This window comes from Protomyctophum parallelum, assembly GCF_964188405.1.
Source record: "Protomyctophum parallelum genome assembly, chromosome: 5".
Taxonomy (NCBI): domain Eukaryota; kingdom Metazoa; phylum Chordata; class Actinopteri; order Myctophiformes; family Myctophidae; genus Protomyctophum; species Protomyctophum parallelum.
The window spans coordinates 7207223-7221024 of record NC_139702.1 but is presented as its reverse complement, the minus strand read 5'-3'; the positions used below and the strand labels follow the sequence as shown (position 1 = coordinate 7221024).

At 48.1% G+C, this 13802-nt stretch overlaps 1 protein-coding gene across 7 annotated transcripts in view; it reads left to right on the top strand.

Annotated features, from left to right (window-relative positions):
• The window catches only part of add3a (adducin 3 (gamma) a), a 145057-nt gene extending 134955 nt beyond the window's left edge, over positions 1 to 10102 (top strand). For 6 of the 7 annotated variants that reach the window (XM_083765103.1, XM_083765100.1, XM_083765101.1 and 3 more), the window contains exons 14-15: positions 7252 to 7344; positions 9821 to 10102. In XM_083765103.1, the coding sequence (XP_083621229.1) occupies positions 7252 to 7344; positions 9821 to 10077 (350 nt within the window). In that variant the 3' untranslated portion in view covers positions 10078 to 10102. The remainder of the gene's footprint in view (positions 1 to 7251; positions 7345 to 9820) is intronic. The other variant, XM_083765106.1, reaches the window with a different exon arrangement.
• Positions 10103 to 13802: the final 3700 nt, after the last annotated feature.

Genomic DNA, 13802 nt, shown 5'->3' with positions numbered 1-13802 from the left:
TACTGTAACATACGAATGAGTATGACTCTCTGCATGCTAACTATTAACAACATGATAATACTGTATAAGTGGGAATGGGAATATTGTGCATAAGAAATGCTATGGACCAATACAGTGTAAGCGTGTCCCTATTTTGGCGCACGTCATTGTAGGAGGAAGAAAATTCAAAATGTTCACAAAATGGCAGATCTACAAGATCCACGGCGCGTTGTTGTGAGCTTGCAGATCGGTTACTTTGGATGTTCATCGTATGACGACGTATCGTTTTGTTGCTGTCGGGCAAAAACCTTGTCAATTAACGCCCTTCATACAAAAGTGTCGGACGAAAGTAGTGAAAATACTTAGCATACTATGCACAAGCTCACAAAGCGCCACGATGCGTTGTGAGCTTGCAGTTTGGCTATTTTAACTACTAACAAAAAATGTAACAATTAATTAATTAAGAAGGGTTTTGTCGGTTTCCACCCGACATCGATAACAGGGATGTAAAGTGGTTCATGAAGCCTCCCCAAAGCATAGCTGGGCTGTAAACATAATGACCACGTATTTAATTGTGGACGCAGCGTCGCAGCCCACACATTATGCTTCATCATGAGTTCAGCAGTGATTAACGAGAGCCCTTGGAACATTGGCTGATGCTGAACTCCACAAATTTCAGCTGTCAGCCACGCAATACACCACGGTGCATTCTGAGCTGTCAGCCACGCAATACACCACGGTGCATTCTGAGCTGTCAGCCACGCAATACACCACGGTGCATTCTGAGCTGTCAGCCACGCAATACACCACGGTGCATTCTGAGCTGTCAGCCACGCAATACACCACGGTGCATTCTGAGCTGTCAGCCACGCAATACACCACGGTGCATTCTGAGCTGTCAGCCACACGCAATACACCACGGTGCATTCTGAGCTGTCAGCCACGCAATACACCACGGTGCATTCTGAGCTGTCAGCCACATGCAATACACCACGGTGCATTCTGAGCTGTCAGCCACGCAATACAATACACCACGGTGCATTCTGAGCTGTCAGCCACACGCAATACACCACGGTGCATTCTGAGCTGTCAGCCACGCAATACACCACGGTGCATTCTGAGCCGTCAGCCACGCAATACACCACGGTGCATGCAGCGCTGTCAGCCACGCAAAATACACCACGGTGCATTCTGAGCTGTCAGCCACGCAATACACCACGGTGCATTCTGAGCTGTCAGCCACGCAATACACCACGGTGCATTCTGAGCTGTCAGCCACGCAATACACCACGGTGCATTCTGAGCTGTCAGCCACGCAATACACCACGGTGCATTCTGAGCTGTCAGCCACGCAATACACCACGGTGCATTCTGAGCTGTCAGCCACACGCAATACACCACGGTGCATTCTGAGCTGTCAGCCACGCAATACACCACGGTGCATTCTGAGCTGTCAGCCACGCAATAAATACACCACGGTGCATTCTGAGCTGTCAGCCACGCAATACACCACGGTGCATTCTGAGCTGTCAGCCACATGCAATACACCACGGTGCATTCTGAGCTGTCAGCCACGCAATACAATACACCACGGTGCATTCTGAGCTGTCAGCCACACGCAATACACCACGGTGCATTCTGAGCTGTCAGCCACGCAATACACCACGGTGCATTCTGAGCCGTCAGCCACGCAATACACCACGGTGCATGCAGCGCTGTCAGCCACGCAAAATACACCACGGTGCATTCTGAGCTGTCAGCCACGCAATACACCACGGTGCATTCTGAGCTGTCAGCCACGCAATACACCACGGTGCATTCTGAGCTGTCAGCCACGCAATACACCACGGTGCATTCTGAGCTGTCACAGCCACGCAATACACCACGGTGCATTCTGAGCTGTCAGCCACGCAATACACCACGGTGCATTCTGAGCTGTCAGCCACGCAATAAATACACCACGGTGCATTCTGAGCTGTCAGCCACGCAATAAATACACCACGGTGCATTCTGTGCTGTCAGCCACGCAATACACCACGGTGCATTCTGAGCTGTCAGCCACGCAATACACCACGGTGCATGCTGAGCTGTCAGGAGAGGCTATATTAGCTATATTAGCTATATTAGCTCTCTGGGAACTGAGAATGTCCCGGTAAACCCCAACTGACCGACAGACAGACAAGCATTCCGAAGGAGTTAGTTCACCCAAAAAGAAAAGACTTATTTTCTATCAGTTTCACACCCCATGAAGCCTTAATGAATGCATGGAGATTTATTTAGTTTTTCGCTAAAATGACACTCCATATTCCATAAAAATATATATATATAAAATAGAGGCGAAAGCCGATAAAAAAAAAAGGAATGCGACAAAGACGATCTCCATGAATTCAGGGCTTAATTGATAGAAATTAAGTCATTTCTTGGGGGGGGGGGGGGGGGGGGGTGAACTACTCCTTAGCATACTGGCTTATCATACTTCGTCGTGCAATGAATAATGGCAAGAGCCACTTTATCTGCCACTTGTGCTATTTTAGGGAATTTCTAATTTCTTTCATTTAAAAAACGATATTCCGCCTATAATGACATGCCCAAAGTTTGAAAGTGGTTGAAGAAGTAAGAGAAAGAAGAATCTGTGCATGGCCTGTTTCTAACGTGTGTTCTTCTCACTAATCTCTCACCCTCAAACCTATACCTCCACAATCTCTATCCTCTACTTATACCACACCCCAACAATCCCCCTCACCTCACCCTCCATCTAACCTCTACTACACCACACCCAACAATCCCCCTCACCTCACCCTCCATCTAACCTCTACTACACCACACCCCAACAATCCCCCTCACCTCACCCTCCATCTATCCTCTACTACACCACACCCCAACAATCCCCCTCACCTCACCCTCCATCTATCCTCTACTACACCACACCCCAACAATCCCCCTCACCTCACCCTCCATCTATCCTCTACTACACCACACCCCAACAATCCCCCTCACCTCACCCTCCATCTATCCTCTACTACACCACACCCCAACAATCCCCCTCACCTCACCCTCCATCTATCCTCTACTACACCACACCCAACAATCCCCCTCACCTCACCCTCCATCTAACCTCTACTACACCACACCCCAACAATCCCCCTCACCTCACCCTCCATCTATCCTCTACTACACCACACCCCAACAATCCCCCTCACCTCACCCTCCATCTATCCTCTACTACACCACACCCCAACAATCCCCCTCACCTCACCCTCCATCTATCCTCTACTACACCACACCCCAACAATCCCCCTCACCTCACCCTCCATCTATCCTCTACTACACCACACCCCAACAATCCCCCTCACCTCACCCTCCATCTATCCTCTACTACACCACACCCCAACAATCCCCCTCACCTCACCCTCCATCTAACCTCTACTACACCACACCCCAACAATCCCCCTCACCTCACCCTCCATCTAACCTCTACTACACCACACCCCAACAATCCCCCTCACCTCACCCTCCATCTATCCTCTGCTACACCACACCCAACAATCCCCCTCACCTCACCCTCCATCTATCCTCTGCTACACCACACCCAACAATCCCCCTCACCTCACCCTCCATCTATCCTCTGCTACACCACACCCCAACAATCCCCCTCACCTCACCCTCCATCTATCCTCTGCTACACCACACCCAACAATCCCCCTCACCTCACCCTCCATCTATCCTCTGCTACACCACACCCCAACAATCCCCCTCACCTCACCCTCCATCTAACCTCTACTACACCACACCCCAACAATCCCCCTCACCTCACCCTCCATCTAACCTCTACTACACCACACCCCAACAATCCCCCTCACCTCACCCTCCATCTAACCTCTACTACACCACACCCCAACAATCCCCCTCACCTCACCCTCCATCTATCCTCTGCTACACCACACCCAACAATCCCCCTCACCTCACCCTCCATCTATCCTCTGCTACACCACACCCAACAATCCCCCTCACCTCACCCTCCATCTATCCTCTGCTACACCACACCCCAACAATCCCCCTCACCTCACCCTCCATCTATCCTCTGCTACACCACACCCAACAATCCCCCTCACCTCACCCTCCATCTATCCTCTACTACACCACACCCCAACAATCCCCCTCACCTCACCCTCCATCTATCCTCTACTACACCACACCCCAACAATCCCCCTCACCTCACCCTCCATCTATCCTCTACTACACCACACCCCAACAATCCCCCTCACCTCACCCTCCATCTAACCTCTACTACACCACACCCCAACAATCCCCCTCACCTCACCCTCCATCTAACCTCTACTACACCACACCCCAACAATCCCCCTCACCTCACCCTCCATCTATCCTCTGCTACACCACACCCAACAATCCCCCTCACCTCACCCTCCATCTATCCTCTGCTACACCACACCCAACAATCCCCCTCACCTCACCCTCCATCTATCCTCTGCTACACCACACCCCAACAATCCCCCTCACCTCACCCTCCATCTATCCTCTGCTACACCACACCCAACAATCCCCCTCACCTCACCCTCCATCTATCCTCTGCTATACCACACCCAACAATCCCCCTCACCTCACCCTCCATCTATCCTCTACTACACCACACCCCAACAATCCCCCTCACCTCACCCTCCATCTATCCTCTGCTACACCACACCCAACAATCCCCCTCACCTCACCCTCCATCTATCCTCTGCTACACCACACCCAACAATCCCCCTCACCTCACCCTCCATCTAACCTCTACTACACCACACCCAACAATCCCCCTCACCTCACCCTCCATCTAACCTCTACTACACCACACCCCAACAATCCCCCTCACCTCACCCTCCATCTATCCTCTGCTACACCACACCCAACAATCCCCCTCACCTCACCCTCCATCTAACCTCTACTACACCACACCCAACAATCCCCCTCACCTCACCCTCCATCTATCCTCTACTACACCACACCCCAACAATCCCCCTCACCTCACCCTCCATCTATCCTCTGCTACACCACACCCAACAATCCCCCTCACCTCACCCTCCATCTAACCTCTACTACACCACACCCCAACAATCCCCCTCACCTCACCCTCCATCTAACCTCTACTACACCACACCCAACAATCCCCCTCACCTCACCCTCCATCTATCCTCTACTACACCACACCCAACAATCCCCCTCACCTCACCCTCCATCTATCCTCTACTACACCACACCCAACAATCCCCCTCACCCTCCATCTATCCTCTGCTATACCACACCCAACAATCCCCCTCACCTCACCCTCCATCTATCCTCTGCTATACCACACCCAACAATCCCCCTCACCCTCCATCTATCCTCTGCTATACCACACCCAACAATCCCCCTCACCCTCCATCTAACTCTACTATACCACACCCAACAATCCCCCTCACCCTCCATCTATCCTCTACTATACCACACCCAACAATCCCCCTCACCTCACCCTCCATCTATCCTCTGCTACACCACACCCAACAATCCCCCTCACCTCACCCTCCATCTATCCTCTACTATACCACACCCAACAATCCCCCTCACCTCACCCTCCATCTATCCTCTGCTATACCACACCCAACAATCCCCCTCACCCTCCATCTATCCTCTACTATACCACACCCAACAATCCCCCTCACCTCACCCTCCATCTATCCTCTACTATACCACACCCAACAATCCCCCTCACCTCACCCTCCATCTAACCTCTACTATACCACACCCCAACAATCCCCCTCACCTCACCCTCCATCTATCCTCTACTACACCACACCCAACAATCCCCCTCACCTCACCCTCCATCTATCCTCTACTATACCACACCCAACAATCCCCCTCACCCTCCATCTATCCTCTACTATACCACACCCAACATCCCCCTCACCTCACCCTCCATCTATCCTCTACTACACCACACCCAACAATCCCCCTCACCTCACCCTCCATCTAACCTCTACTATACCACACCCAACAATCCCCCTCACCTCACCCTCCATCTAACCTCTACTACACCACACCCAACAATCCCCCTCACCTCACCCTCCATCTATCCTCTACTACACCACACCCAACAATCCCCCTCACCTCACCCTCCATCTAACCTCTACTATACCACACCCAACAATCCCCCTCACCTCACCCTCCATCTAACCTCTACTACACCACACCCAACAATCCCCCTCACCTCACCCTCCATCTAACCTCTACTATACCACACCCAACAATCCCCCTCACCTCACCCTCCATCTATCCTCTACTATACCACACCCCAACAATCCCCCTCACCTCACCCTCCATCTATCCTCTACTACACCACACCCAACAATCCCCCTCACCTCACCCTCCATCTATCCTCTACTATACCACACCCAACAATCCCCCTCACCCTCCATCTATCCTCTACTATACCACACCCAACATCCCCCTCACCTCACCCTCCATCTATCCTCTACTACACCACACCCAACAATCCCCCTCACCTCACCCTCCATCTAACCTCTACTATACCACACCCAACAATCCCCCTCACCTCACCCTCCATCTAACCTCTACTACACCACACCCAACAATCCCCCTCACCTCACCCTCCATCTATCCTCTGCTATACCACACCCAACAATCCCCCTCACCTCACCCTCCATCTATCCTCTGCTATACCACACCCAACAATCCCCCTCACCTCACCCTCCATCTATCCTCTGCTATACCACACCCAACATCCCCCTCACCTCACCCTCCATCTATCCTCTACTACACCACACCCCAACAATCCCCCTCACCTCACCCTCCATCTATCCTCTACTACACCACACCCAACAATCCCCCTCACCTCACCCTCCATCTATCCTCTGCTATACCACACCCAACAATCCCCCTCACCTCACCCTCCATCTATCCTCTGCTATACCACACCCAACAATCCCCCTCACCTCACCCTCCATCTATCCTCTGCTATACCACACCCAACATCCCCCTCACCTCACCCTCCATCTATCCTCTACTACACCACACCCCAACAATCCCCCTCACCTCACCCTCCATCTATCCTCTACTACACCACACCCAACATCCCCCTCACCTCACCCTCCATCTATCCTCTACTATACCACACCCAACAATCCCCCTCACCTCACCCTCCATCACTGCCTCACCTCACCCCCTTCCCCACCATTACCCTCCTCCTCGCACCCCCTCTCACCAACCCCCCCCCTGCAGATGGCGAGCACGAACTAACCTCCGACGACGGCTCCACTCTGTCTCAGTCTCTGTCTCTCACCCAGTCCCCACAAAGCACTCCGGCTAAAGAAGGTATCGCCCACGACGTCCAAGACACTTTCCTCACAAAATGTGTTTTTGTTTTCTTTTTTGCTCTACAACACAGTAACCGTACTAAACCACTCAATGCACGCTACATGGACAACGGCATTATAGCTACAGTGTACTGTATATATATATATATAGATGTGTTAAGCAGAGACAGTGTTGCCGTTACTGTACTCTTCTTTAAGAGCCAAGTGTGGACATCCGCCGTCCACAAGGTTGTCTATTAAAAAACCATAACTCAAGTGGCAGGGTACACACCACAACTACAACGACAACAACAACAGCGATGAGCAATATCAATTAACCCATTCTGACCTGAGATCAGATTCGTGGAAAGGTTTCCGCCGGACACACACTGGTCTGATGAACTCATTCTGACCTGAGATCAGATTCATACGAGGTTTCCGCTGGACACACTGGTCTGATTAACCCATTCTGACCTGAGGTCAGTCGTTCTTCGATTTTTTTCAAAAATAGCAGACCTACAAGCTCGTATCGCGCCACTCGGTGGCGCGATATGAGCTTGTAGATCTGCTATTTTTAAATAGCTAAAGCATAACATGATGCTAACACCAAAATGGGTGCCCGGTCAGAATGGGTCAAGTGGCCAAGTGGTCAGGGCACAGACCACGTGGGTGCAATGTGCCCTGACAAACGAAGCCCCCGGTTCAATTCCCTCATTGCTGTGTCGCAACTATCTCTTGGTACAAAAACAAAAAGTCTTCAAAAAGGTCCCAAAAATATCTTTAAAAATAAAACGGCCTCAGATTGACTTCCTGGCAGTTCACATGCACACACTCACACAACATGCTCACAGACAAAACCACATGAGAAGACGCCACCGATCACAAGGTCACAACGGGTTGATGTCATTCTGTGGCCAGAAATGGGTCAATTGTTGTGCAAGGCGCTTTTGATCACACTGTGTCCATTGTCCCAGATGAAAATAGCCCGAGCAGGTCCTGAAAGGAGTGTTATTTAGTGTAGTAACAGGATGCCTGTGGCCTCCATTCTCTTTACTATGGGCTTACATCACAGAGGAATGGACTGTTGACATGAATAATCATTAATGGAGTGGGGTGGAGCCAGCGCGGTCACATTCACTAGGGCTATCAGATCACTGGGGGGGTTTAGGAAATATGTAGAGCAGGGGGACGGCATTGGGGTCAAAGAGGGCGGATTGCTGGCCTGTGTATGAGTATTGAGACAAAATGTAAACACCCAGTAGAACACAGTCTGGACATGCTACTCACCACAGTGTCTTCTAAGCCAAAAGGCTAACACTAAAACCGGTAGCCATGCCGAGGGGGGGGGCAGCCTCTTCTCCACATTAAATATCCAGATACAAGAACACACAAGAATGCCCTGATTTTTTTTTAATCTACTGTATGTATGAATAAAAGCAGAAGGGCAGATACTTTCTATTAATTATTGACATTGTCAAACATTCCTTTCTTTTCAAAATCTTTTTATTAAAGTTTTTTTTTTTGACAAACCCAGGGGCAAGCATTAAACAGAGACATTATCAAATATGAAAATAAAAAATAAAACTCCATCCCCTATCCCCCCCACCCACAATCCCAAGGATAGTCGTAAAATACATAAATCTATATTTACACATACACGAAATACATGCCAAACATTCCTTAGCAGAGCTGCTTCCTGGTGGCTGTACCGCATTTTGTTTCAGACACTGACATTTGATGTGCTGGGATGGAAAATCAATTACAATATTTTTTACGGATATTTATTAAAAAGAATATATATATATATATTATTTTTTATGTGCTTCTCGATTATTTGATTGTTTTAATATATTTAATTGGTTGGATAATGCAGGACACGAAATGACAGAAAAATAAAAACAACACATGCTTAAACAAAGACTAATTAAACAAAGACTAATTAACTAGACACATGGGTGGGAACGAGGACCATGAATAAGCAGGCATAGTTAGAGTCCAGACGTGAAGGATGCCCCATAGCAGCCAGGCATCCAGGACACCTATTCAAATATTGCCAAGCAGTGCCAGGAATGGCTTCCACATTTTGGGGGATTTTGCTTCTGTCTTGGCGATGGCGAGCATCTCGTCAAGCCGTTTCTTGAAGCGTGATTTAAGGCGACGGACAGGTTGCATAAAGACCCGCCCCGACCCGCCTCGGACCGACAACCGACCGCCTCGACCCCTGTGGTGGCGTGGGAACGCGTGTGTCGAGTTTGAAGTCTGTGGGGCGAACGGTTATCGAGTTACGTAGATTGCAGACGTACTGTACACACACGTACACACAGAGACTTGGTGCATTTATAGTTAAGATGGAGACATTGGAGACTTCCAGTATAGTGTTTTTGGTAGCAAGCGTGGCCGCCTTCAGCGTCGGCCGTTGGTAGGAAGGGAAGGGCCTCCTCGTCCTCGCTCTAACCTCTGACCTCCCTCCCTTCCTCCCTCCCTCCCTCCCTCAGATAACCACACGGGCCTGATGAACGGCAAGGACGGCCACGCCCACGTGGACGAGGAGCTGTCCAAGCGCGTCAGCCAGCTCACCACCAGCGTGGAGAGCGTGGAGATCACGGTGCGCTCCCCCGGCGAGAAGATCGAGGAGTGCCTCTCCCTGGAGAGCTCGCCCTCCAAGTCGCCCAACACCAAGAAGAAGAAGAAGTTCCGCACCCCGTCCTTCCTGAAGAAGAACAAGAAGAAGACGGAGAAGACGGAGGCCTGAAGGGAAACAGGTGGAGGTGGGGAGGGCAGGGCAGGGCAGGGCCCCAGGGCAGGGCAGGGCCGGGGGAGAGGCAGGGAGAGGGCAGGGCCGGGCAGGCCAGTGGCAGGGCCCGGGGAGGGCAGTGTAGCAGTAGGGGGGAAACCCCTACGGCTTGGGCCTGATTCATACTTCATTGCACGACGACACTGTGTTGCTCGCCCAAAAAATAACAGATTTTTTTAAGCAAAAATAAATGTGACACGTCATATAATGAAGTATAAACTGGGTTTTTATTCAGCGTTGTTGTTTTTTTGTTTTTGTTTTTTTTTGTCTGTTTTTATTTTATTTTTTATCATTTGTTTTTCATTGTATTTGTTTTTCTTTTTGTTTTTAACAAAATGGTTCTTTTATGTACAAAATGTATTTTTTTGGGGCGTGAAGAAAAGATTTAAAAACAAATATATGAATTGGTTGTAAAAACAAAAAAAGATAGTCTTTTTGGCTCCTGCCAAAGTGCAGGACTGTTTGATAGGGAATAGGAAAGGTACACAGCCTGTCTAAATCATACGTTATCTCCTACTAGGGCTCCAGTCAGAAGTAATATGGACTCTTCTGGCTGACAACCCCCCCGTACATCCTGAGTAACTGGCTCATCCTGTGTGTGTTGTTGTGTTCCTGGGCTGATAATGGAATTTTAAACCGCTGTGTATAAATTTTACAAGTCCATAAAGGCACTGTCAGTGATCTAGAAACTGCACATGTGGAGTCTCAGCGTACAGAAATGACCTTTTTTTCTTTCCATTTTACGTGCTCTTCAGTCACTTGACTCTGGATAGTAGTGAACCCCAATGACCATAAAAGACTACATGAAATGATGGTCACACTGGAACACTGGTCATGGAAATGCAGCCATTGCTGCGTTGATTTCCTGTCTTTTCTCTTTAACCATGTTCTTCCTTGCTCTCTCTTCAGTCTCTCTTCAACACAGCTTGTTTCTATTCGCCCCCAAGCGGGCTTCTCTGTATGCGACTGTTGCCATCCACTCTTCCTGCTACCGACGCTGTAGCGCGATAATGCCATGGTTACGTGACGCGGAGTGCTGCTGCATGTGTACGTACTGTGGACAACGGAGCGCTCGCATGTCGTGGGAAACACGACGACTTGCACCATCTCACGTTTATGTCGTACGTTAATGTGCTATAGCCTCGTCATCTCAACTTTGCCTCACTAAAATAAATAAATAACAATAGACCGGTGCACTCGATAGAGCACCCATCTCCACCAGGAGGCATCATGCCCTTATGATAATACTGATATACTGTCTGACAAAACGACAGCAAACTTGCATTTCTCTCTAATAGTTGAACACAGTGCTGTGATTTTGTATGTGGAGTTGTGACATGAGCACAACGTGGCCCTTGGTTCAAAACGGAACATGTGCCGGTGCGCTGGAAATGACTCAGACAGAAGCGTAATGAGTCTCTTATACGTCTCCCCTTAGTCTAAACTTCTTCCTCACATAGGAACCTGAAAAAGCCCCGTGGGGACTTTGCCAGATACTCAGTGGAAGAAAACCAATTAACCCCACATGATGCACATGAAAGCAGCCTCATATTGTTTGACAGAGTGACGGGAAGCTATGTCTCTCTCTCTCTCTCCTCTCTGTGTGTGTGTGTATACGTCATTAGGCACTCTGTGGAAGAGTCAGGCATGTACGGCAACAAGCATTATCTGTTTATACGTTGGTTGCGATAATCATTTAATTGGGGTATGTTTTTGCTCATACAGCAACACACAGCCATCACATCTTGCATGTCTGCGAGTGTCTATAGTGTCTGTAGCCTGGCGGGGACACTTATCCAATCGCCTGCTGTGATCGGCCAGTTCCTTTTCCCACAGCCTGGAGGGACACTTGCACTGCGATATTATAAACCCCCCCCCCACCCCCAAGAAAAATTACATAGTTGTCGTTGCCGGATTTGAAACGTATTTCAGAATTGAGGTGAGGTCCTTGGCCAGCTGCCAGCGTAAACTAGAGAGATGCTTGCTGATTAATCGGCCTAGACGTTTGTGAGATGAACTGCAGACAGACACACAGACAGCTCTCCGTCTGCCAGAGAGATAAACAACAAAAAAATCACGTTTTAGTGAAGCATCATTGTTTTGCTTTTCTTTGGAGCAGAATACCCCCCCCCTGTCATCTCATGAAATGTTTTTTTGTTTTTTAATTGAACACAGAAATTTGGTATTAGTCAACTCTATTTTGTACTCATTTCTATACTTTTACAGAGAATACAAAAATGTTAAGCATGTTTATTTTGCAAGAAATCTGAATTTATATGGCTGACCATGTTCTTCTGTAGTGATGCCTGGTTTCTCAAAATCAGATAACTAAAATATTACTATATAACAGATATATGAAAACTGGATGTGTTGGCTATAGTTTTTTTTAAACTATATATTTTTATTTTATTGTGCTGCACTTTTCTTGTGGTATATATATATATAACACAATGTAGTTGCAGGTGGTCTCACCGGTGAATCAGAGTGTTTGATATTGGTAAAGGGTTTTGCTGGAACAAGCAACGAGCTAGTTGTGAAATACAGGGAACGGTTTAGGAATTCATTGGTCTTTACACTTGGAAGATTTGTAATGTACTCAACAAGCATAAGAAAGCTGGTGCCGAAATGCAATGTAAGACTATCCGCCATTAGCTGGAACCAGAGTTATTGGCCTCTATGAGCATGAAACAGTAATGTTGTTTTTGGTGTGTTTTGTGTGTGTGCTTTTTTTAAGCCATATTGTTTTTTTTTCCTCTCCAATATTCTATGAGTCCACTTTGGCATCAAGGGACCGTGTTGTGGAGAGCTCTTCAATTACCCCAATGACTGCATTCAACGCCCCCAGGCTCTCCAACAGTCCGCATTTGTGTACAGTAACACACAGTAAAATCCTCAGTGTTAACCCATTCTGACCTGAGATCAGATTCATACGAGGTTTCCGCCGGACACACACTGGTCTGATTCTAAAAATGTCAGTAGTTTTTTTAGATTTTTCAAAAATAGCAGACCTACAAGCTCATATCGCGCCACTCGGTGGCGCGATATGAGCTTGTAGATCTGCTATTTTTCAATAGCTAAAGCATAACATGATGCTTACACCAAAATCGGTGCCCGGTCAGAATGGGTTAATTTAACTTTAGAGAGTATACTGTATAAATGTAACATGTTACATTTAGTATTCTCTCTTTGTATAGTTACAAACTGATAAAATAACTGAGGATATACTTCTACTGTACAGCCACACTCACTCAATTTTGTATTTGTTTGCATCGTGAACTGTATAGCATCCAATTTACCCGAAAACCAGTTTGAGGCAACGCTATATGAAGAGGAAATATTGTTTGTTTTTTATTTTTATTTGATTTCTCAGTGAGCCCTGTCTGTCATTTCAATCAATTCAATTTCAATCCCTCTCATGTAACTTCTCAAAAACAAAAGTGTGCATGACGTAACCATCGGATGATGACCCATAGCTGAACTTGTAAAAAAGAAAAAAAGAACGGGTTGTCACACATCCCTCTGAAATATAATTAAGCCGTTTTGTACCAGATGTACCAATATATCCCAGCGAGCAATGTGAAATTATTGGAATTTAGATCACGGGAAGGGAAGGTTACACAGAGCTAAAGTGTACATCTTTAACTGTGTTAAACAAGAACAGTTTGTTTTATCTCCGGGCAGAG